The following is a 23,507-nucleotide window of genomic DNA, read 5'->3' on the forward strand; positions in this document are numbered from 1 at the left end:
TTTGGCCTGACCTGCTCTCCTCCGTGCCACCATCTCCCACCCTCTCCTTGGCCCTGTTCACTCACCCTGGGGCTCAGCCTGCCACAGGGGCCTATCTAAGGGCTGGTGCAAGGACTCAGGGCCACCATTGTGCAAAGCTGCTTCTTATGGACCCACAGTGGGAATCCTTCCAACCACGAACAATGAGTTTCTGAACAAGGATAAAAACAGCCTTTGCAAGTCAGCAAATGAGAAAAACGGAACTGCTCATCACTGCCACCCCCCACCCCCTTCCCTCATGCCTGGCTCTTTTAACACAGTGGATAAGAATGGGGTCTCTCACATTAGGACGTAAGTTTGAGGCTTAACTGCCACTGACTAGCCGGGTTAGTTGTCTCCTTGAACTCTGACTCTACAAGATCTATGCAAGGATTCAGGGAGACCATAGATATAAAGCACAGGGCACGGGGCAGCTCATAATCTAGAATCATCACCATCATTATTCTCTTTCCAAGGACAGTTCTCCATCAGGAAATGTGCACAGGTTCCCTGGATAATCAATGGGAGACACAATGGGGAAGCCACCCCCTCCACACACACACACGCACCACGCATCTTTAAAAACATAGGATGCTCTCCAGAGCCACACGGAACCCACGATGTGCCTGGTGCTTGCTACATCCTGTCAGCCAAAGGCCTGGCTGTTCTTCCCAGGAGATGCTATCCCACTTCCCACAGTAGTGGGCCTCCCTGCGACCACAGTGACGTTGTGGGTTATGAGGCAGCCACCCGGGAACAGGGGTCCTGCTTTCCAGGTTGGCCTTGCCATGGCCTTCCTCTTCCATCCAATGGGACTATTGATGACGCGGTGATTTCTAACAGTCCTCCCCTCTCAAGGGTCCATGCAATGGTATTTGCCAGCACTCAAGCTCTGCCCGCCACACCCGAGGAACTGCATGAACACAGCTGGCCCATATGGGTGGTCCCAGCTTGGGGGAGGAGGTTGCTGGCACTTGGGGGTAAGGAAAGAGGGCTGACTCTGGAAACAAACCTCCATAGCTTATTACTGGTGCTGCTTGCTGCTCTTTTCCAGCTGCAGGACCTTGGGCCGATCCCTCTGAGCCACCGGTAGAACAAGGAGGATGGCATTTCCCTGGGTGGCTATGAGCATTCTGTAAAATGAACGAGATGCTGCAGATAAAGCCTGGCACCAGGTACACAGCCAGTCCGATAGATCGGCTTTTCCTGGCTCTCCCCCTTGCACTGAGCTTCCTCTTCTTCCTTGCCATTCATGAAATGGAAATAGCCCCAACAGACGGGGATTCAGGCCGGCTCCATCACTTCTCACCTCCCTGTCACTTGACCTCAGTTTCCCTCATCTGTAAAATGGGCACAGTAATCCTTTTCCTCGAGGACTGGTGTGAATGCGTTGTATGATTGATAGCCTGTTCTCTTAATCCCATCAGCACTAACCTGTTCATCACCATCCATTATGTTTTATAGCACGTATGTCCAGAACTACGAGTCGACTAACCCCAAAAACCTCCAAAGGAGTCAGGGCCAGAAAATCCAGGGCTGGGTCTGCCAGTCTCTTGATTCCACTCCACTCCTGTTCTTTTCCTGGCTCCTCCTTGCTGCCCTAGGGTAGAGCACAGCACCTGGCCCTGGGAAGCCTTCTCTTCATCCTGCACGCAGAAGAGGGGGTCCATCATTCTCCCCTCAAGAAGCACCTTATTCTGTGGGAACCACACAGAACTAGCCCTCGCTGTGGGGTTCGAGGCTGTCGGGCTGAGAATGAACGTATGTATATGTGCATTCACTACCATAGTACATTGGTATAACCCTTCTGCAAAACACAGAACCTTGCACCTAAGCCTCAGCAATGTCAACTTTTGTTCAAGGACCCTACTTTTAAGCATTTGTACAAAAAAAAAATCCACAAAATGTCTTAACAGAACACTCACTGTAGTGAGAAGTGGGAAATAACCCAAATGTTTCTCTAGCCACGTGGTTAGCATTCAGCAAGTCCGAACAGTGAACGAACTGCTACTTCACCATTGAAGACACAGGCTTTTGAACTCTTCAGAGATAAGAGAAACGACCATCATCATGGTAAGTCAAAAAGGAGTAGATTTGTTTTATACGTTCCCGAGATCTTCAAGCACATGTCCTTTCTCCAGAGTCTGAACAAAACCTTAAGAGAATTCAAAATAAGGTCTCAAAGTTGGCCTAACAAAATTTTTGGTGATCATTTTGGTGTTTGAGTAATTTTTTGTATCTTTACATTTTTTTTATGCTGATGACGAAACTCTCCACGAGGACAGCACACCACCCAACCTTGTTTTGGGAGCCAAGGCATCCAAAACTCAGGCATCAGGTTACCTGCCCTGGAAAGAAGCTATTTGATCAGATAACCTGTGCTAAGCTTCCCTCCCCCGCCCCATCAGCTAGCAGCTTATCTGGAATGCATCTTAGAAAGACTGATGACCCTGTTGGACTCAAAGAAGCCACCCCCAAAAAAATTGTATAAAAAGATTTATTGAAATTTATCAATGACAAACAGACATAAAACTCAAAAGTTTGGCTCTTCTGAGGGGTAGGAGAGAAACCGGTGCAGATGTTCTTTTATACAGATGAAACACGGGCTAGGAAATCACACGTCACTTCTAAAGCAATCCAGAAGAGGGACATGAGAGCAAACCTGTACATTCACCAGGAATTTGCAGTCATTTCAGATTTCCACTAGGTAAGAAAATACAATTTTGCGTTAGTTTTTCCGTGCTCGGGTGTATGAAAAAAAAACCCAGCCGACATGCAGCAGCGTCTCCTGTGCTCAGGTCTGTAAAAATGGTCTAAGCACAGAAGTACACGTGGAGGAATTGTCTTGTCATTTTCATAAAACAAAGCGTTCTAATATTTTACAGAACAAGATAGGACACGTTTTTTTTTGTTGTTTTGTTTTTTAAATCTTTTAAAGAGGTTGACGTTTGAGGGTTTGCTGCTTCTCTTTTAATTAGAATTACCAACTCCATTTTACTAACTCCTAAGCCTGCTGTTTTCAGCTCTCCAGCTCCTAACTCTGAAGAGTGACCTCAGAGTCTTCTTCGGAGAGCAAAGCCCACCACCATCTGTGAAGGAGGAAAGAAATGAGAGACGGGGAATGTCCCCCAACCAGTGCCAAAATACGCCTTTCGGTTGCTATTTACAAACCAGGGCGTTGGATGCCTCTAGAAGGCCCAAGAAATGCAGGAATCATGGGAACCCGAATAAGAGGTAAGATGCCGGCTGGTGCTCAGGCCCTCCCGGGCCTTTGAGAAACCAAAAACGGAGGCCAGCCATGACCTTCCAACCGATTCCAGAGACTCGGGAAATACCAGGAAGTGTGAGAGCCCTCCAAACCGTCCTCTTTGAGAGTAAGGAACAAATGCTCACTCGGTGTGTACTCAGCTATCGCATTTACAGGGACAAAACCAGACACAAAGAAAAAGTAGGGGAAAAAAAATAAAGAGTGGCAGTAAAAATAGTATTTTATTCCACCCCCTCCCGCCCTCCCTCCCCCCCAACAACCCCCAGTACACTTTTCCCCTCTCGTTCCCACAGCAACGTTACAATCAGAAAAAAATAAGTTTCGGGGGGCGGGATTTCGGGGGGGGGGTAATGGGTAAAAACAGTCAAATCACAATAGGAATTTTTCAAAATAGGTTATTCCACTTAGTCGTCGTCTTCTCCCTCATCTTCAGGTTCTCGTTTTCGCTTCTGACCCCTTTCTTCTTCTGGAAGAGGAAGGAAAAGGCATTTAGGTTAAAACACTGATCCTGCCCCTGACTCAACCCACCTGCCGGGAAGCCAGGGGACCACGCATCTGGGAAGCTTTGCCGCCCCTGGCAAATCTGAGACGGGGAATCTGCCAAGACAGGGAGGCCCTAGGAGCCTCAGACGGTTGGGTCCTCTGGGCCTTTGCCGTCTACTCTGCCAAATGAGGGGGCCAGGCCGCTACCCGCCGAGAGTAAAAATGCTGCCATACCACCAACTTCTTCTTCGTCTTCCTCATCATCTACTTCCCCGTCGTTATAACCCTCTTCATCCTCCTAGGAAAGAAGATGGATGGCGGACATTAGGGGTGCCTCCTTCCCAGGGACATGCTGAGGAAGGCACTTCCCTGCACCATGGGAGAAAAAAGTGGAGGCTGCCCCTGCCTCTCAGAGCCCCACAAGAACCTGTCACCTCAGGATGGATCCAGAGCAGAGGTCCCCTTGCCTCAAGGAGCCCATTAAGAATCTGACAAAGCCCGGAACCCCTTGTCCAGAAAATACCCACACTACACATAGGAGCTGTAAACCCAGGCTCAGAATTTCTGACCCCGAGTCCCTGTAACTCAGGCACGCCTTCCTGAGTGTGTGCTCTCCAGAGAAAAAGCTCCCCACGCCAACTCGGTCCTGCAAAGCCAGCCAGCTTTTCGTTTGGCTTCAGAACAGTTCTGCCTTCGAGGGAAGACCCCAGTTTTAGCAAATCCAGATTCCGTGGGCAAGCTCAACCTTGCCCTACCCAGCCCGTCTACCACTCTGCACACGTGGATCCCTTGGAGGGGAGGGTAAAGGCCCCCTAAGGATAGCATTCCCAGCTCCTTCAGAGTCGGCAAGGTGTATGAACTCATTCTCAATACAGGACCGCTGCCTTAAGCTGTTCCTGCAGTCCTCTGCTAGTTGAATGTCTGCAGGCCAAACACCATTCCTAAAGCATAAGGCAACCTGTTGTTTAAAAAGAACTTGGTGGGGGCACCTGGGTGGCTCAGTGGGTTAAAGCCTCTGCCTTCAGCTCAGGTCATGATCCCAGAGTCCTGGGATCAAGCCCCGCATCGGGCTCTCTGCTTGACCTCTGCCTGCCTCTCTGCCTACTTGTGATCTCTGTCAAATAAATAAATAAAATAAAATCTTTTTTTTTTTTAAATATTTTATTTATTTATTTGAGAGACTGAGATCACAAGTAGGCAGAGAGGCAGGCAGAGAAAGAGGGGGAAGCAGGCTCCCCACCAAGCAGAGAGCCTGATGTGGGGCTTGATCCCAGGACCCTGGTATCATGACCTGAGCTGAAGGCAGAGGCTTTAACCCACTGAGCCACCCAGACACCTAGTAAAATAAAATCTTAAAAAAAAAAAAAAAAAAGAACGTGGTGATAGACTTCTTTTTGTCAAGGGAATTACCCTTTTATAATGTCACCAAATAGTTCTTTAATCAGTCTGTTTGCTAAGAATTTTTTTTTTTTTTTTTTTTTTTTGGGGTCTGTGTATAAGCTCTCCTTCGCTGGAAACTGGGACTCTGCAGATGGTCAATGAGATTACCAAAAAAACAAAACAAAATTAAACAAAAAAACATACCAAAAACAAAAGAAAACCAAAAAATCCCCAACACCCCACCCCCAAAGAAACCCCTGCACACTGTGTCTCCTGTGACAGGAAGTGCAAGATGAGAAATCCATTAGCCAACCAGACCTACTGCCCTGTCCTGGGGGGACCTGTTTCTCTAAGTCTTTATTTTTAAAAAACGCGCAATATTCTTTAGAACTGAGCCTAGTGGCCCACACTTAGGGAGAAGGAAAACTCAGCAGCTGAACAAGACAGGAACCAGGCTGATCACAGTGGCTTTTTTCTGTTTGCCTTGACCGGACTCTCCCAAGCATGGGGGTGGGCAGAGATCCAGCCCAAGCGGGTCTGTGTGTGGCAGGCAGGTGTCTGCACTCTTAATGGATAGAGATGGCAAATCAGGGGGTGGGGGGGCGTGGGGCGGGGAAAGAGGCAGGTCCCTTGTCTGCGCTGTTGTCACTTTAAGCCTCTCGAGGTCTAACCTTTGTAATTAGCAAGAGCTGACTTAGAATTCCAACAAGTCATGAACATGATCTGCTAGAGGGAGACTCCAAACACCTAAACACAAGACCTAGCACACAGAACCGAGAACCCTGAAGGGTATAAAGGCCTAAAACAGCAAGTGGTCAAACACTGTTCTTGAGTTCTGGTTTACAAATTATTATATCCTCTTAAGAATTCACTGAGTTGATCCCTATTAACAACCGAGATGCAAAACAATACCTATTGGACAGATGAGGAAAGAGTCTCAGAAAGGTTAAGGAACTTATCCAGGGACGCACAGCCAGCAAGTGGCAGAGCTGGGCTCACTCCCCCACCCCCCAGACTGGGCTGTAGTAACTCTCACAGACATGCATAGGTCTTGTTAAGAAACTGGGGTGTCAGCATGAAAGCATTATTTCCACATGCGCCAGGGACCCTGGTCACTGTCATTTGGCACCCAGCAGTGTCTTACCCTACCACTGGCTCAGACTACCAAGGTAGTCTTTGGTTTTCCCTAGCAGACTCTAAGCACAGAGTAAATACCTGAATTAACATACAACTGCGAAGAGGCAGTAAGTCAGGCGGACCCTGGGAGATGGTGCCCCTGCCCAGCCCCTTACCTCCTCTTCTCCACTCACGTCCTCCTCTTCTCCTTCCTCCTCCTCCTCTTCATCCTCCTCATCTTCCACTACCTGAGCATCTTCATCATACTCTTCCTCTGTGCGGCAGAAACGGGGACAGGGGAACTGGGGGTGAGCTGGTCTCCCTCACAGCACAAACCCAGGCTCGTGGGCCCGGCACAGTCTTTGGTGGGGCCCAGGACCCTCTCACTCCCACCGGCGCCCACAGCAGGGATGCTCCAATAGGACTCAACACATCTGGAAGTAATCCAAAAGACAAGCCCTCCCCTCCCAGCTTTTACAAAAGCAGAGATCCCTTGTGGAGGCTCAGACCACAGAGCAATTACTGGATCAAAGGACCAAGTCACAGGGCTTACAGAAGCCAAGACGCTTATTCACTTGGAAAGAGCATCTACCAAACTCCTGGCTTTAAAGGTGAAAATCCGAGTCCTTGAGGGGAGAAGTGACTTGTTCAAGGTCACTCATCAAGTTAGCCACCGAGGTGGGCCTAGAAACCTGGGCCCTTCCCGTTGGGTGAACACGTGTGTGAGTATCTTGCAAAACACTCCAACCTAACAAGGAAAAACAAAAAATCTTGTGTGTGAATTATGGGCGAAATGTCTCCTTTCTCATGGTTACTGTGGCCATGAAGCCCTGTAGGGAGGCCGCACTGTGTTAGCACATGGGAAGGGGACAGCGGGAGGTGGCCCTCTCTTTTCTTCCTTCCTTCCTCCCTGTAGGCCCTGCTGGCTCACACTCACCCTCACTTCACTACCAGGGTGCTCAGCACGCCCCCTGCAAGCCTCCTCCATCTCCCAACCCCTCCTCACTCCCTTACACCTGCACCCTGGAGGTCCTGTGTCCTGCAGCCACCAGGGGGCTCCACACCCTCTCCAGCTCCTGCCCTCCTCTCCATTAGGGAGACCTAGAAGAATGGGACCCTCAAGCCACACCCTATCTTCCCCACTACTGGGGGGTGGGAATTGAGCCCAGGGGCATACTACAGAGACACTGTAGGATCTCATTCCAGGGGCCTCTGGAAAAAGAAGAAAAACCTGACGGGAGGGTTCAGTTAGACGCTTCTCAAGTCGTTACCATGCCATCAGGGAGACTCAGGATGCTTCTCTGCGGTTCTAGACTCCGTGAGCAAGATCAGGGACCATGGTTAACAAAGCAGCCCCCCTTCCCTCCACAGCTGTGCAAAGGAGACCACCAGCCTTCCCCTATCCACCCCCCCAGCACCCACCGTCCTCATCCTCCTCATCGTCATCCAGGCCCTCCACGTAGCCCTCGGCGTCCGAGTCAGGGGCCTCCTTGTCGTCCCGGTCGTAGCCATCGAGATACGTGAGCTGCGGGAGGAGCTTGAACACGTTTTCTCGGTAGTCGTTCAGGTTGGTTACCTCACAATTGAAAAGGTCTAAGCTCTTGAGGTTTTCTAACTTTTTCTGCAAGCAGAAAGATGAAGTTCAACAGTGAGTTGTGGAGGACGGGAGGGGAGGGGGCAAACAACCCAGGGAAACAGTTGGAGAAAATGGCTTTGCTCTGCCCAGCCTAGTCACTGATGGATGGATCTCAGTTCCCGCCACTGGAAAAGGCCCCCTTAGGGCCTTTAAAGCCTCATCCAATGGCAACAAAGTCTGCAAGTATGGCTTTGGCCCCATCAGTGACTGGCTTCAAATTAAGCTGTGGCTCCCCCTGAGGCTCCAGCCAAGAGCTTTGCTGTTGTCCCCATGACTGGGGAGCCAGAGGGAAACGGAAAAGGTGGCACAAACTAACAAGGTCTATTAGTAATGATGGTGAGGATGATGGCCCTTAACACAGCACACCAGGTAGCAGTGACTCAGTTTATCCTCACAGCCCTGATAAGGCAGAAGTGATTACTAGTCCAGCAGCTCTCAAGATCTCAAGAGTGAGAAGTCATTCTCAGCAGGTCAAGGGCAGGGAGGGGGTTGTGGCCTGGGCGGGGTGGGGTGGGTGGGCACAACCCCAGCATCCTCTCATCCCGCAGAGGGGAGCACAGCACATCACTCACACTGGTCCCCAAGGAGAAGCTACAGAAAGGCACGTGGTCTGTGCAGGGAGAACAGGGTGTGTTTCTGTGTGCGTGCATCTGTGTGTGCCTAGGTCTGACCTTTAATGGTAACCAAATCACAATGATTTATATACACACACACTTGGTCTCCATACCCGTCTCCCCAAATACACATATACAGAACTTCAAAGATTGTCCTATGAAATCATTAAATCAGGGCTTCCAAGTAGATCAAAATAGGAGGTTGGTGGAAGACCTGAAAAGAAGGGCTATGGGAAGCATATCTCTTAGTGGCCTCCATGCCACCTACGGTAGAAGTCTGAGCTTAACGAAGAAGGACCAGCTTCTGCCACGCTGGCCCATCAAGCCGACCCTCGAGTGTCCAGAGTGTGAGGGGTGCTCTGTGCACAAGAACCTACAAACCCAAACTGAGCGATGCCCCAACTTGTCCTAATGCGGCAAAGCTGGCAAAACAGCCTCACGACCTGGCCCTGATTCTGAGGTGTGTGGCTTGCGGGACGGTTCCTACGTGTATGTTTACAGCAAATGTGCTCATTAGATGCGACATTATTTCTCTGTTTCAAGAACGCTGTTAATCAATGACATAGCTGAAATCAGGGGAACACAATCCTTCAGACGCAGTAATGCAGACACTGTTGTTCTGACCCAGCCTTGCCCCTTCCTGGCGAATAAATCCATGAAATGTGAGGCAGGTTCAGCTGTTTGAAGATGAGGCCCCGGTCACCATCACACCGAGAACTGGAGACCAAGGGTCAGTCACCCTCCTCTGTTCCCCTTAGGAGAGTAAGGCCGGCATTGAGGCTCTCATCCTATACCATCCTGTGCCATCCAGGGCACCGTCCCACCATTCGAAGGTACCAGCCTCAGGCCAGCCATCGGAGGAGAAAACAAGTGGCCAACTCCAGGGGCAGCAGAATTCCTGATGGTTCCGCCCTCCCCAACGAGGGACAAGGAATCATGCTCTAAGAAATGACAGCTTGGGTTTCCAAAGCTGAGCAGAAGCTGTACGAAGGAAAGCCCCAAGGTGAGGGTCAGAACCCACCCTTGCCTCCCGACCGCCACTCGGCTGTGTGACCTTGCTCAAGCCACTGAGTGTCTCTAGGCTTCCGTTTCTCTATGGACCAAGCAGAAATGAGCTCCAACTCTACCTCGTGGCCCATAACAAGAGTCAAATAAAGTAAGATACATAGGGCAGGGGGGAACGACAGAAAAACAACACTCTACAAAGGTAAAAGTAGTAGTCCCTGATACCAATCCCTCCCGCCTCCCACCCTGTGGAAGGGAAGGACCCAAATGACTCACCAGTGGCTCTATTGTGCTGAGGTCTTTAATTTTGTTGCCACTTAAATTTAGATGCGTGAGGTTCGGACACTTTTCTGCCAATACTTCCAGGCCCCCTGAGATTCTGTTATCGCTTAGTTCAAGCTAAACAGGGCAGGGAGGGGAAAAGCGCAAAGAGCTGGTAAAATGAAGGCCGAGGGCCCAGAGCACTCGGCCCCCAGCAGACAGGCGAGGGGCAAGTCAGCGCACTTGCCCGGCTCCCCCTCGGTTCCGCTCCGCAAGCACAGAGTAACGACCCCCTCCTCCCTGCCCACACACACTCCTCACCCTATTTACCTTCTTAAGTTTGTTTAACTTTGGTAAGTTTGCGACTGAGGTGAGGCCTACGTTGATTGTACTTAAGAACTCCAGTTCCTCAAATTCATCTGTGAGGCCTTCGATTTTGCCTTCGATCGACCGGCAGTTGTCGAGGACAAGCTCTTTCACCTGCAAAGGGAAGGCCAGAGTGAATGGAGGGGCAGACTCGGGACTGGGGCTGGGGAGGGGGTCAGGCCTCCTCAGGACGGGGAGACAGGTCCTTCAGTATATGACGGTGGCACCCGCTTGCCTCTCCGGGAGCAGGCCACCGCCAACACCCACCCCGGGCTTCCCACCTCTACCTGAACTGAGGGCAGGGAGGGCTGTGGTAGGGACACACTCCCGAAAGGAGCTTGGGCCGGACCACAGTGACACACTCCATAATCCCTGGTGGTCTCATTCCAACCCCACTGCCACACTGCTTCCAAACTCCTGTTAAAAATCAGCCACCACAGTCTCCAGCTTCCCATCAGCCCTGGCCACTCCCATGGCCCCATGGCCTCGGCCTGACCACCTCCTCAGGTTAGCTACCTTCCTTCCCATCCTCAGGCCCCACTGTCCTCCACCTCTGTGCACCTGTGACCCTCTGAGTGTGGATGGGTCCCCAGACACACATGGCCGCTTGTTCCCACCGGCATGCCCACCAGAGCCCGCCCACCAGGTCTGGTGCTTGTCACCATGGTCACCGACTTGGCCTGGCCCAGGGTAGAGGCAGCATACTCTATTCTGCAGAGCAGCCACAGGACTTCCTGTAATGATGGACGCCTCCTGCTCTGCCCATGAAAGGAGCCACTGGCCATATGCAACATGGCTGGGGAGAATGAGGGACTGAGTTTTCATTTTCCTAATTTAAGTGTAAAAAGACACTACTTAAAAAGACACTACCATATTAGGTAGAGCCTCTCTAGGCCCTGCTCTTCACAGGGCCCTGAGAGTAGATGTGAAATCCCCCAAAGTGACAGGCTGAGGCCATCAAAGAACAAAGATCGGTCTTCAGGAAGCACCTCTGTGACCCTATGCCTTCTTTAAAACTCCCTGGAGACAATGTTGCCACCGTAGTTATGTTTTCCTCGTTTCTATTCTTTCCCAAGTTTGGGTCCAAATCCTTTCTAATCATGTAGAAAGTCTGATAAAAAGCCATGTCTTGGGGTGCCTGAGTGGCTTAGTGGGTTAAAGCCTCTGCCTTCCGCTCAGGTCATGATCTCAGGGTCCTGGGATTGAGCCCCGTATCAAGCTCTCTGCTCAGCAGGAAACCTGCTTCCCCCTCTCTCTCTGCCTGCCTCTCTGCCTACTTGTGATCTCTGTCTGTCAAATAAATAAATAAAAATCTTAAAAAAAAAAAAAAAAAAAAAAGCCATGTCTCACTGGGTTGGTAAAAGGCAGATGTGGCTGAAGGTGATTCCAGGCTCCAGTACAGATGGGAGGGAGACAAGCTGAAAACTAAAGAAAAGATCAAGTCTGGGGCCTGAATGACCCTGGGGAGTCAGCAAGGGAGGCCAGGGTGTCCCACCCTCCAGGCAGATGTCTGTGGTTACCCACTCCTGTCCTGCAGTCCAGCTGCTCCCTGGCCACCCAGGGCCGCCAGGCCCCGTAACGGTGACTCCTCCTGGCTGCACCCAGTGCTCGACACCTGACTGCTCGCTAGAACCTTAGGGAAGGAAGCCTGCATCCAGGTTGCTGGTACGCTGCTGGCCTGGGACATCCACCCACATGTTACTTGTCTCGGATGGGTCACATGGAATCAGACAGTACAGTCTAGTTCTTCTCAATAGCAGTCCCATATGGTCCAAAGGGTCATGCCAGCCCCTCAGAGTCTTTCTTTCTCCTGGATAAGAGGACCAATTTGCTTAGACCTTCCTGCTGGGCCCAGGACGACCGGCTTGCCACAGTCCCCAGGGGGAATCTTGGGGGAATAGAGTCCGCAGTGGGCCTGCCATGCTCCTTCTCAGCCCACCTCTGTCAGCAGGCAGACCACAGGAGCTCAGGGGCACATCTGGGCTGCAGAGCCCCACAGCTGCCCTGCTTTCGGCCTCCTTGGTGCAGAGAGGTGGTAGGCTCAGCCCAGCACAGCAGCACAGTTTGCCAGGAGGGGCTGAAGCCAGGCACAGGAGCTCCTTCCCAGAGCTGACCTGTTCTGGGCCCAGGCACTGGCCGCCAAGGCCCGCCTATCCCTTGGATTTAGGATGGGAGAAGTTAAGTCCTTTTCCACTCCCTCAGTCCCCAGGAGAGGCCAGATGTCTAGGTCAAGCCACCTTCTCAAGGTCACTGGCAAGAGTGGCTGGGAATAAATCCTATGAGGCCTTTTACCCCAGGGCAGGAAATCAGTGTAGAGCCAGGAAGCCTGCCCTTAGGGGAGCAGGGCAAACAGAGGGAGAGCCACTGTGCTGGGGGAGGGAAGGCCACCACCTCTGCGGCACTGGAGCCACAGGGCCCACAGTCTTCAGAAGGCACTGCGGATTCCTGAAGCTCCACCAGAGAAAGACAAATATGAGAAGGGATCCTAGCCCAGCCTCAAAGATTTCAGACGTGTGGTTTTTCCAGATGGGTCAAGGGCTTCTTCTCTTAACGGCCATAAGCCAAGGAAAAGAAGGTCTTAGAGACTGGGGGAGGTGGTGTTGGGAATTGGGGGAATTCTTCCCTGGAAGCTGGCGTCTCTTCCAGAGAGACACAATGCTGCCTGGGAATTCTACAGACAGACCCAGGGTCCCAGTCCCAACTTCCACCACCACGACCAACGGCGGGGACATTCCTCTCAAGGACAATACGTAAGCTGCTACCACTAACGTTTTTTGTGGGTTTGTTGTGTGTTGTTTTTTAAAGATTTTATTTATTTATTTGACAGAGATCACAAGTAGGCAGAGAGGCAGGCAAGAGAGGGGAAGGGAAGCAGGCTCCTTGCCGAGCAGGGAGCCCAATGCGGGGCTCAATCCCAGGACCCTGGGATCATGACCTGAGCCGAAGGCAGAGGCTTTAACCCACTGAGCCACCCAGGTGCCCCACCACTAACGTTTTTATTCCTAGTAACAGTCAGATCTTTCCTGAGCCCTCAACAGGTACCCTTAATGTGCTTCGCCTGCACCAGCTCACCTAATCCTCACCACTGCTCTCTGGGGGGGAGTTTCCCATCTCACCCCAGAACCACTGGCCCTCAAGTCCCAGGAATGGTCAGCACCAAGCTGGTCAGTGCTGGCTCCTGACTGTTTCTCAAACCTTCCCAAATGTGAGGTCCAAGTTCTCTCAGAACTACCTCAACTCTCCAAGCTCCCCGACACCCTTCATCTAAGGGTTCCACCAGCAGGATGGGGGCCAGTCCCATCAGTCCCCGCCACCACTAAACTTCCTCCGTAACCAAAACAAACCCCAAGCCAGCCCTCATTCAGATGAGGCTGCAATCAGGGAGCAAGGATGTGGAGAGGGGTTGGGGGAGTGAGTAGGAAGAGCCCCCCTCCCCAGCCACTTGGGCAGGCCCCCTGCTGTCTGGTCCCAGGTGGCCCTTACAGGTCAGGTACGTGGGGCCTCTGGGACCCCCACCTCTGGGACCCCTACCAGTTTTTGCATTTCCTTCCTGGCAGGGGGTTTCAGCAGTGTTGGGGCAAGATCAAAAAGGTGTGAGAGGGGCAAGGCTTAGACTTGAAGGCTGCCGAGATCACCAAAAAGCCCAAACCACAGCTGCTTTGGGGAGTGACTGTCACTTTGGAGATGGCAGGTAAGCTCCCTGTGAAGTATCTGAAATGGACCAGACAAAAAACAAAAACACCAGCCCAACAGGAGGCCTAGAGTCATCCCATGCACCCCCTCCTGACCCTGGACTCCGTGGAAGGCTGCCCTTTCCTAGAGCTCTGGGACAGGCTCACATGTTTCCAAACCCGCAACCAGCCCCACACGCCTCAGACCCACTCCGAGCTCCTGCTCCAGTCCCAACCCACTTCCTCCCCATCCGTGTGGCTCCAGACCCTTCCAAGCAAAGAGCATATCCCTTTTACATCCAGGGTGTGTTCTGCTTAAAAAAGAAAAAAAAAAAAATTAAGGTCCACGTCCCCCTGCCAAATCCTGGGTGTGAGCTAAGTGCAAAGTTAAAATTAAACTGAAAATTTGTACTTTGGGTTTAGATTCTCTCCCAACTCCACTGGCCCTTTAAAAATATCTGAATGTGGTTCCTCTCTCTCCAGCCCAACCACTGGCTTCCTCCGCTGGTGTCAGAAGCTTTTCAAACACCCATGGACAGAAGTACTCGGGACTCTATGCTTCACCCCTCAGGTGTCAGCACCCCCCAGGGGTCTGTATATTCATCCTCGGCCCCAACTGAGAGGTCGGGCGGGAGGGGGGCAATGAGGCTTCCCAAGGAATCAGACTGTCTGGCTCTGGTATTTCCTGAAAAACTTGTCCCCAAAGCAAGGACACAGCAATCGCTTCTCACCAATGGGAGCGGAACCGTCCGTGATAAACACAAACACATTATTACTCTAAGGAACAACCCGTTGCTTGTTTCAAAACTGTGAAATCTTGTCTTCACAGTTCTCTCAAATTCGATCATTTCCTCTCTATTCTCTACACTGCAGTCCTGGTCACGGTCATCTAAGTCACTCCAAGTCTGTTTTTGCCTCCAAATGGGGTCTCTGTGACAGCGGGGGGACAGCTGGACTACTGGAACATTCAAGTAGCCCGACTCCATCCCCGAGCTCTGAGGCTCTGGCTCCGCAGAAAGGGGAGAATGGTATCTGTTTAACCCACGAAGTGCAAACTCCAGCCTAGAAAACATGCCTCCTGGCTTCCTGCCGCTTGGGGGTGGGGGTGGGGGTGAGTCCAAGTTTTTAAATGGACCTAAGGAGGCCCTCCACTAGCCACCTCCCTACCTCCCCCAACTACAGGGCTCCCCACGTCTCACTCCTGCACCACAAATGGTGTTCAGGCCCCCCTCCCCAGGAAGCCTTCCCCCGCCCAGCTCCGAGTATCCCAGGGCCCTGAGGGCAGCTGCCACATGAATCATTTAATCGTGTATTAAGCATCCGATCCTCCTAGAGGTCAGGGACTGTCCTTCCCCATAATCAGCCTAGCAGGGGGCGGACACCAGAGTAAGTGCTTAACAAACATCCCGTTATGGTGCCAGGCACAGCACTAGGTGCTGCGCAGTGAGTCAAACTGCTGTGAAACATACAGTGTAATCAGTCCCACACAGATGGGAATGAACCGACCTCTTCTAGACAATGTGTCCCCCAGGAGGCAGGCCAACTGCGCACACTCCTCTTGACCTGACCCAGTGCTCTGTACACCGACCTCTTGCCTAGAAGCAGCCCCTGCCTCCATAAAGGGTGTACCTGTGACATTGTTATAGAGTAACATGCTGGGGACTCAGAGGCTGCTGTGAGCCACAGTTGGGGTCCTTGCCAGCAGGGGTGTGGTGCCGGCTGGGAGGAGGCCGCCTCCTCCCAGCCGCCGTCTGGTAAACAGCTACTGGAGCAGGGTGCCAGGTAGCGGGCCGGAGCAGGGGGACCAAGTGCATTCTTTAAATGCCCAGAGGCCAGGCATGCTCAAGGAAGACAGGAGGGACCCAGAAAAAACCGAGAAAGGGGATGCACTGTATCAAATTCTGGACCAGCTATATAGTTGGCAAGACTTCGTTCAAAATGAAAATTTGAGGCCCACTGCTCAAAAACTGTTAAGAATTCCAGAGACAGCAACAGCACTGCATTAAACCCAAGGGAGGGCCCTTCGAAGCCCAGGGCCCTGTGTGACTGCACAGGTCACAGGCCCATGATAAGGGGGCCCTGATTTAAAAGGACAGCTCAGGCCTAAAACAGAGATCACTGAAGGCCAGAACCAGAAAGAAGGAAGCTCGGGCGAGAACAGCTCTTTATGTTTCCAGGACCTCCGGAGGCAACGTGGAGAGGTGGACAGAAGGCAGGCTCTGGAGTCAGACAGACTGGGCTCCAGTCCACATTCTCCACTTGCTGGCTCATCTCACCTCTCCTGAGCTTCCGTTTCCTCCGATGGCAGTAATGCCCATCACCTAGAGCTGGATTAAGTGAAATAACGCACTTAGAGCATCCCCTGCTTGGAAAAAGCCACTTGTCTTCTCCTGGATCCACAGCCACGGCATGAGAATGGGAACAAAGGGTGGTCGGCACATCTGAGCCACCAAAGTTGTCTTTCATGAAAGGCATGAAGCTTCATAACATTTTGGAGAGCGAAGATGTTACACCCAAAATACACCCCTCTTGACTTTGTAACTACACCTTGTTTTGTTTCTTTTTCCCCCAGGAGCCTCCAGCCTTGATTTTTTTTTTCTTTCACTGAGCAAGAATTCAATAAATATGTGTAGCTTTGGTTTCAACCCTGTCAGTCCCTGACCAATTTAGTTTTCAGGTTCCAGTCTTGCACAGAAGAGGAGACTCAAATCAAATTGACCCCGTGTTTTTTTGGTGCTCATGGGTTTTAAATAGGTCAGCTTTTAAATGGGCCATCCCCTGTTGCAGATTCCATTTCTAGCTAGAAGGCCAAACTGTTTGAGTCACCAAGGCTGAGGGGAAATGAGCTTCTTCCCAAAGGTGTTCAACAGGAGCGACAGATGCTTGTGATTCTGTTGTTTCGACCCTAAAATCTCTACTTTTGCTTAACAGTCTGTGGGGCAAAACCTGCAAAAACCGGTCTGGTTCCATGAGGGGAAAGCCAGGCTCTGGGAGAAGAGTCGGACATTTTGAAAGCTGGAAAGGCCTTCGGGATCATCTAGGTCAGTGGCTTTCTGACCACAGCCCACAGTAAAAAATACATTCCTGCCTTGGCTCAGTATACCCATGTGGTGTGTACAGGCACACACACCAAAACAAAACATACCCAATCACAATGACTCTTTTCTATTACATTTAAAAAAAAAAAATTTTTTTTTTTTTAAAAGTGTGACCCACAGCTTTTAAAACACTGGTCCAGTTTAGCCTTCTTTTTGCAGTGGAAAAGGCAAGGCCCAGAATTGGCCCTGGGCCCAGGAAACCCCGAGTGGGGTGGTCCTTCTGCCACACCATTTGCTCTGATCAAAAACCACCGTTCCCAGTGGAAGACTGTGCATCCTCCACATCGCTCACGAATTTCTGCTAACAGGAGGATATTCTGCAGCCCCTGGGGTCGCTATGACTCTGGTCTCTGCACCTTAAAGATCTTTTAAAATCTTAACTAAGGGGCAGGGTCCCCACATTACCTTAAAACAAAACAAAACAAATCACTCCAAGAAGAAAAGCATCTGAGTGTCTGGATTTTGTTTGTTTCCTACAATAGAGCTCGGAAGGCACGGGTGGGAGCACATGGCCGCGGGAAGTCGGTGACGCCATCCTTATTATTTTAGGGAACAGTGGAACGCAAGCCGAGGCGCGCTGCGGCGTAATTAAGCTGTCGGCCAGGCCCAGGGAACAGGCTGAGCGCCGGCGCGGGGAGGGCCCGCATTAACATAAAGCCTGTGACTGGCTCCTGCGCTGCCTGGAACCGGCTTCCTCCCTCCTCCAGCGGGCGTGGGGAGGTCTCGGTTTCTGCCTGGCCGAGAAAGAGGAGCTGGTTCCCTTGTAGATGCTTCCTCCAGCCAGGACAGATTCAGCTGAACTGCAGGCCGGCCCTGGCAGCTGTCGGACCCGGGCTTTGGGCTGGTCCAGTGGGCCCATTCAGCAAGTGAACTCCCAGCAGAACTGGGGCCGCTCCCTGATGTTCCGCCCTTGCTTGCCTGCCTGGACACCTCATTCCTCCCTTCTGGACCCGTCTAGAGTCTACTCCACTTCCAGACCCTGTCCGTTCCACCTCTTGGACGAAGGCCTCCCTGATCACCCAGACCCTGCCCCAGCCCTACCCGCTTTGAGCGCATGTGATGGATGGTATTCCCAGGGCAGCAGAAAATAGGCCCAGAAGGCTGTCTGGGCCCGGGAAGTGGGGAGGAGTTGTCTTGGTCTGACTTGGCTAGAGAAAGGGGGTGGAGGGGGTACGGGGAGAGGTGAGGTCTGGGAACTGGTGGAGGACACAATCAACTGGCAGTCTAGCAGGCTGCCTCTTCTCCTTGGCTGTCCCTCTGCACCTGTAGCCAGAGGGTGGGATGAGGCAGGAGTCTGAAGTGCAGTCCAGTGAAGGCCCTGGTCCCAGCAGGTGGGATCTAAATGGGGACCAGGAGAAAGAAAGGGGGACAAGAAGCGTGGAGGTACAGTGCCAAGGATGGTCACTGTCCAGTCTGATGACTGGGATGGCCCCTGGTTACTTTGCCAGTAACTTGTCCTATGCCTTGGGGCAATCCCCTACTGCGCACACTGGACAATGGAGCTTGAGTGCAGAGAGGAGGCCCCCTTCTGTGGGTCCACATACTTTTAATCCCACCTCACATCCAAACTCAGCTTCTATTCCCCAAAAGGAAGTGGGAGATTTCATGGTCAGAAAGAGCCCAGAATTCATCCCTGAGGGATGCCAGGAAGGAAATTTGGGGCCCCAGGCAATTAATGAAACACAAAAATCAATCATGTAATCTCTTAAAACAAATCGGGATCACAAAAACAGCCCCCAGAGGCAGAGGGTGTTGAGTTCCAAATGCATAAGTCTGGCATCGTCCCCTCTGATGTCTGCCATCTCCCAGGGCAGCAGGGAGTAGGCAGCTCAGCCCATGGGGTCCTAGTCCCTGTTCGACAACACTGTGGTTCACAGAAAACCACACTGTCCGTGATGATCATATTAAAGAGCCATAGCTGGCCCCATGCAACAGAAGAGCCATGAGGAGACAGAAAAGAAAGGCCTGGAAAGCAGAGAGGCAAATCCTAGCCCATCTTCCTGAAACACTGCTTTGAACATGTCCTGTCAGGTCCTGTCACTCCTGGTCCACTGCCTTTACCAGCCACGAGGACTGCAAAGCCAGAGGATTCCCAGCCTCCCAGCAACCCGGTGTGCCAGGACCAAACACCCAAGGCGGTTTGTCCCCACCTCACCTCTCTGCCAGCCTCCCTGCCCTGCAGCCAACATGGTGACACCACCTGGCATTTCTTCCCATGTGACAGGTGACAAAGTGGTTCCCCAGACATCACTTCGTTGACTCCGCAGATGACTGGAAGTATACCCATCAGATCCCTCTCCCAGGAAAATGGCCCCTGCCCACCAAGGCCCTCTGAGAGAGCCGCTGCTTGGCCACAGGGCACCTGGCAGTCCTTCTTTCTGCGGTCTCTCCTCCAAACACTGCCTTACCAAAGTCTGAGGTCTCTGTGTTTCCCTGCTGGTGCCCTGCCCACAGGGGTTGGCCTTCAGTAAACACTTGCTAAGTGGTCAAAATGGACTGGGTCACTCAAGCCAGAGCCAAGAATGGAGCAGGGGTGGGCAATGGCTCTGAACAATCTAGATTCTAAAAGGCTAAAGAACCCCTTACTCACTTTCTGAAGCAAAGCATCCCACTAATTCCACTCTTAGGCAAATCCACAAACATGGCTTCCTGGACCCCCTGTCTCAGCTGCCTGGGGTGGCTGACTGGGGCTCCTGAAATCAGACTCAGAGATCTTTAGCCCAGCTGGGATCACCTGTGGATAGAAGGGACTGTGTGCTGTGGAAATGCCACTGGAGTCCTCAAGTTAGCAGGGTATGAAAAGACAGCGCAGGGTCTCTGCAGTGGGTCCCACGTGGACCTTCACAGCTACCCAGTCCCCATGGTTCCGACGTGGAAGAACAGTCCACAAAACAAAAGTTAATTCACTGGCTTCCTCAGTTTCACTCCTTGGGGCTCCATGAGCTGGCACGTCAAGCCTCTGCCCAGCCCGGCCCGGCAGCACAGCCCCGAATGTGCCTCCGATGGAACTTCTAGCTGGCTCTTCCAAAGTGCTTCAGAGAAGCCAAGGACCCCATCAGCACCACTGGACCCAAATCAGCTCCTCAGGTATCTGATGAAGCTCAGTGGAAACCAACCCAGTGACTCACCCAAGGTCACACAGCTAGCCATTCATGGAAATCCAAAGTCCTTGGGCTGTTCTCCATCCTCTCTCAATTTAGGGCCCACACCCCAAAGCCTCGGGCCTCTCCAGAGTGAACTCGTTAAGGCAAGAGGAAACAAGGAAATCGGCTGTGAGGAAGAGGGCCCCAGGCCGGATCCCGGCCCTCCTCCCTCCCTCCTGCCTCTGGCCCCCAGCAGGGCTGGAGATACAGAGAGGGCAGAGAAAAAGGCTCAGTTGCCTCCTTCCCTGCCACCTGAACCCAAGATGACAGCGGCAGTGGCAATGACAGAAGCGAGCAAACAGCATGGCACTCAAAGTCCCCCCATCCAGTCATCCATCTGAAGCCACGATGGGGGACAGACACAAAACCCAATCTCACACAAGTGCCTAAAGCTGGGGGTGCAAGTTTCTTCTATCCACAGCAAATCAGCCAAGGGTCTCACATACAAAGCAATTTAATGTCAGTTCTTTCTCCTTGAGAGAGATGGGACATGTGCAACTTGCCTAAGTCTGTAAATGACAGGCTTACGGTCAAAGTATTAGAGAGGGACATGGGCCCAACGTCCCTATCTGTTCCATGTCTGCAGACTGGCGGGGCAGGGAGGGGAGTAGTGGCAGGAGGGTGAGGAAGGAACGGGGAAGCGAGAGGCTGCCAGGAGAAAGGAACACGGAGGGCAGAGGGACAGACAAACCCTGTAAAACGCCATAGGCACTGAAAAAGAGAGGAGATGATACACATAAAGGTTCAGCACATTCTGCGGGACTTCAGAGACAGAACTTGAACAGTATTTACTGTCTTTTAAAAAATAGGGTCCGGGTTAGGTTCCTGGTCCTTCGCAGATCTACTACAGCTGCTATAATCTCAAAAATGCTAAAAGCCAAGCCAAAGACCTTACAACCTTTATGATTCTGGAGGGGTCAGGGAGGGGCCCCACCACTGAAGAGACCTACTGAGTTCTGTCTTCATCAGCAGAGCCCATTCCAGGTTGTGTGGACAGAGACAAGTCAATAAGGGCCAAGGTGCCTCGGTCAGGGTCCCCAAACACTCTGCTCCAACAGGCCTAAACCTTAAATTCTGAACCTTGAAGCTGAATGTTGAGGAAGGCACTGAGGGTGGGAAGGGCCCTTACAGCTGCAGGCACTGGGAGGACAGTCAAAGGAACTGGCAATGATGGGGGGGCAGGGGTGTGCGCCCGGGAGGAGAAGTCTTGTAATAAGCCATCTTTCTGCAACTATTTGAAGGAGTGTTACATGCATGCATAAGTCCAATTCTTCCAGGTTTTCTGGCACTTCAAGAACTGAGATCAGTGTGCAGGAACTGAAAGAGGCCGTTTTCAGCCCCCGTGTAAACTATAAGAGTGTTTAATGGGCACCTGGGTGGTCCAATCAGTTAAGTACTCAGGTCATGATACCCGGGTCCTGAGATGGAGCCCCGCTTCAGGCTCCTTGCTCAGCAGGGAGCCTGCTTCTCCCTCTCCCTCTGCCTGTAGCTCCCCGTTTGTGCTATGTCAAATAAATAAATAATATCTTAAAAAAAAAAAAAGTTGCTGAAACACAAGAATGTAAAAAAAAAAAAAAAAAATAGAGTGTTTAAATCATTACAATTGTCCCCCAAAGGAATGGGCTGCTCTGAAAAATCCGTGCGTGGTCTCCCTGAGTGTACAAATCAGAGGCTGCTAAGTGACCGTCTGCAGAGGACTCCACAAACACCTGGTGCCGAACGATTATTAAATGAATTAATATTATATGATGAAGCTCTGTAAAGAGAGAAGCCTTGGGTCTTTTTCACCTCTTAAAAAAGGCTATGATTTGCTTCTTCCCTCTTTAAAGAAGTGTTACTCGTTTAGGCCATAGGGCGATTTTACTCATTCCACAATATTTACAGAGTATCTATTCCATGCCAGAGTCTGGCGTTAGCGATCCAGTTGGAGATCCAGGGCTAAGCACAACGAGCCAGACCTCATGGGCTTACATCCTAGCAGGGAGCGAGACGCTAACCCAACACGTGTAAGCTGTATGTAATCCACACATATACTAGACAGGAAAAAACCGGGGAGGAACTGGCAACAGTGGGAAGGGACACCACTGAAAGGATGGCCAGGAGAGACGTATCCAAGGTGAGTTTCCAGTAGGGACCTGAGGCCAAGTGAAGTCCAAGGGAAGAACTTTCCAGGTAGAGGGAAGAGCCAGGGAGGGCAGAGACCCTGAGCGGGGAGCATGTGTGGCTCTTCTGGGAAAGAGCTGGGCTGACAGGTGGCAGCAAGAGAATTTGTGGAAGGGAAGGGAAGGAAGGGAAGTGGCGGCATGAGGATGGAGTGGGAAGAAAGCTGCTGTCACAGCCACCCTTACACACATACGGGACATCCTGCCTGGAACTAATGGTAAGGGGGTGAGCTTCCCAGGCAGTGGAGGGCAGAACTGTTGGGACCACAGCAAAGCGGGGATAAGACTCAACATGTGACTGCAAGCCTGAGATTTCCACTACCCTTCCATAAAGGAAACCAGTGCAGGAGGTTTACTTAGGGCTGTGCTCACCTGGTATTTCCAGGTAGAAATGGGCCTATGCCACACATACCTCCAGGAAGTACCATGTGGCAGAATGTGCGGATTAGAAGCGTTTGGCCTCACAGAAAGCAGTGAGAGAAATCCTAGTTTGGTTCCAGACTTGGGAACTGTGTGGCTTTGGGCAAGACTTCCTGAGACTCCATTTCCCCCTCTGTGCAATGGGTAGAATTCCTACCAATCCCACAGGCCTCTGCGGGACCAGATGAGGTGAACTGTACAGTCCTGGAGGGCAGGAGGAGGGGTTTTAGACTCAAGTTTCTCACCCAAGACTTTGCACCCTGGAGAGCAGAGATGAGGTGCTATGTTGCTCTGACTCCCCCACACTGCCTTGCACTTAAGCTCTCAATTAATGTTTGCTGAACTGAAATGCATTAAAAATAACCTGGGAAAACATTCTGCCATTTTTCTTCCTATCAAACTGTAGCACTTTGCCAGAACGCTCCAGAACAGTCTCTCTTCACTGTAATCCTCCTGTCTGGGGGAAGAACCAACTGAGTCACACCAGGGCAAGGTGTTCAGAGGACAAACTGCCAGGCATGGGGACAGGAACAAGGCCCACACTGCTGCAGAAGGCCACTTGCTCTCGGCATCACCCTGGCCTTTCTCAAACAGCCTGGGCCCATCCAGGTCCAGGCCACCAACAGAAGGGACTGCAGACCACCCTAGGACAGGGCCAGAATCTCCTGGACAAGCCCACAAAAGCCAGAGATACACCCAACATAGACAACATTGCCCTTCCATGCGAAGCCTTGCTCTAATCCAATCACCTCATTATTCAGATGAGGAGACTGAAGCCCCGATAGATAGAACAGCAGATCCAAAGTCACTTTCACTATTTTTTTCTTTTTAATATTTTGAGTAAGTAGTAACATTCATTCTCATGA

The 23,507-nt window shown here is 51.6% G+C and overlaps 1 protein-coding gene across 2 annotated transcripts in view; it reads right to left on the reverse strand.

Annotated features, from left to right (window-relative positions):
- Positions 1-2,757: 2,757 nt before the first annotated feature.
- ANP32A (acidic nuclear phosphoprotein 32 family member A) overlaps positions 2,758-23,507 on the reverse strand; it is a 37,543-nt gene continuing 16,793 nt past the window's right edge. For both annotated transcript variants that reach the window (XM_032343013.1, XM_032343012.1), the window contains exons 2-7: positions 10,112-10,261; positions 9,797-9,919; positions 7,688-7,886; positions 6,442-6,539; positions 4,004-4,067; positions 2,758-3,752 (exon numbers count right to left, since the gene is read on the reverse strand). In XM_032343013.1, the coding sequence (XP_032198904.1) occupies positions 3,691-3,752; positions 4,004-4,067; positions 6,442-6,539; positions 7,688-7,886; positions 9,797-9,919; positions 10,112-10,261 (696 nt within the window). In that variant the 3' untranslated portion in view covers positions 2,758-3,690. The remainder of the gene's footprint in view (positions 3,753-4,003; positions 4,068-6,441; positions 6,540-7,687; positions 7,887-9,796; positions 9,920-10,111; positions 10,262-23,507) is intronic.

The sequence above is a fragment of the Mustela erminea genome, chromosome 5, assembly GCF_009829155.1.
Source record: "Mustela erminea isolate mMusErm1 chromosome 5, mMusErm1.Pri, whole genome shotgun sequence".
Classification (NCBI taxonomy): Eukaryota; Metazoa; Chordata; class Mammalia; order Carnivora; family Mustelidae; genus Mustela; species Mustela erminea.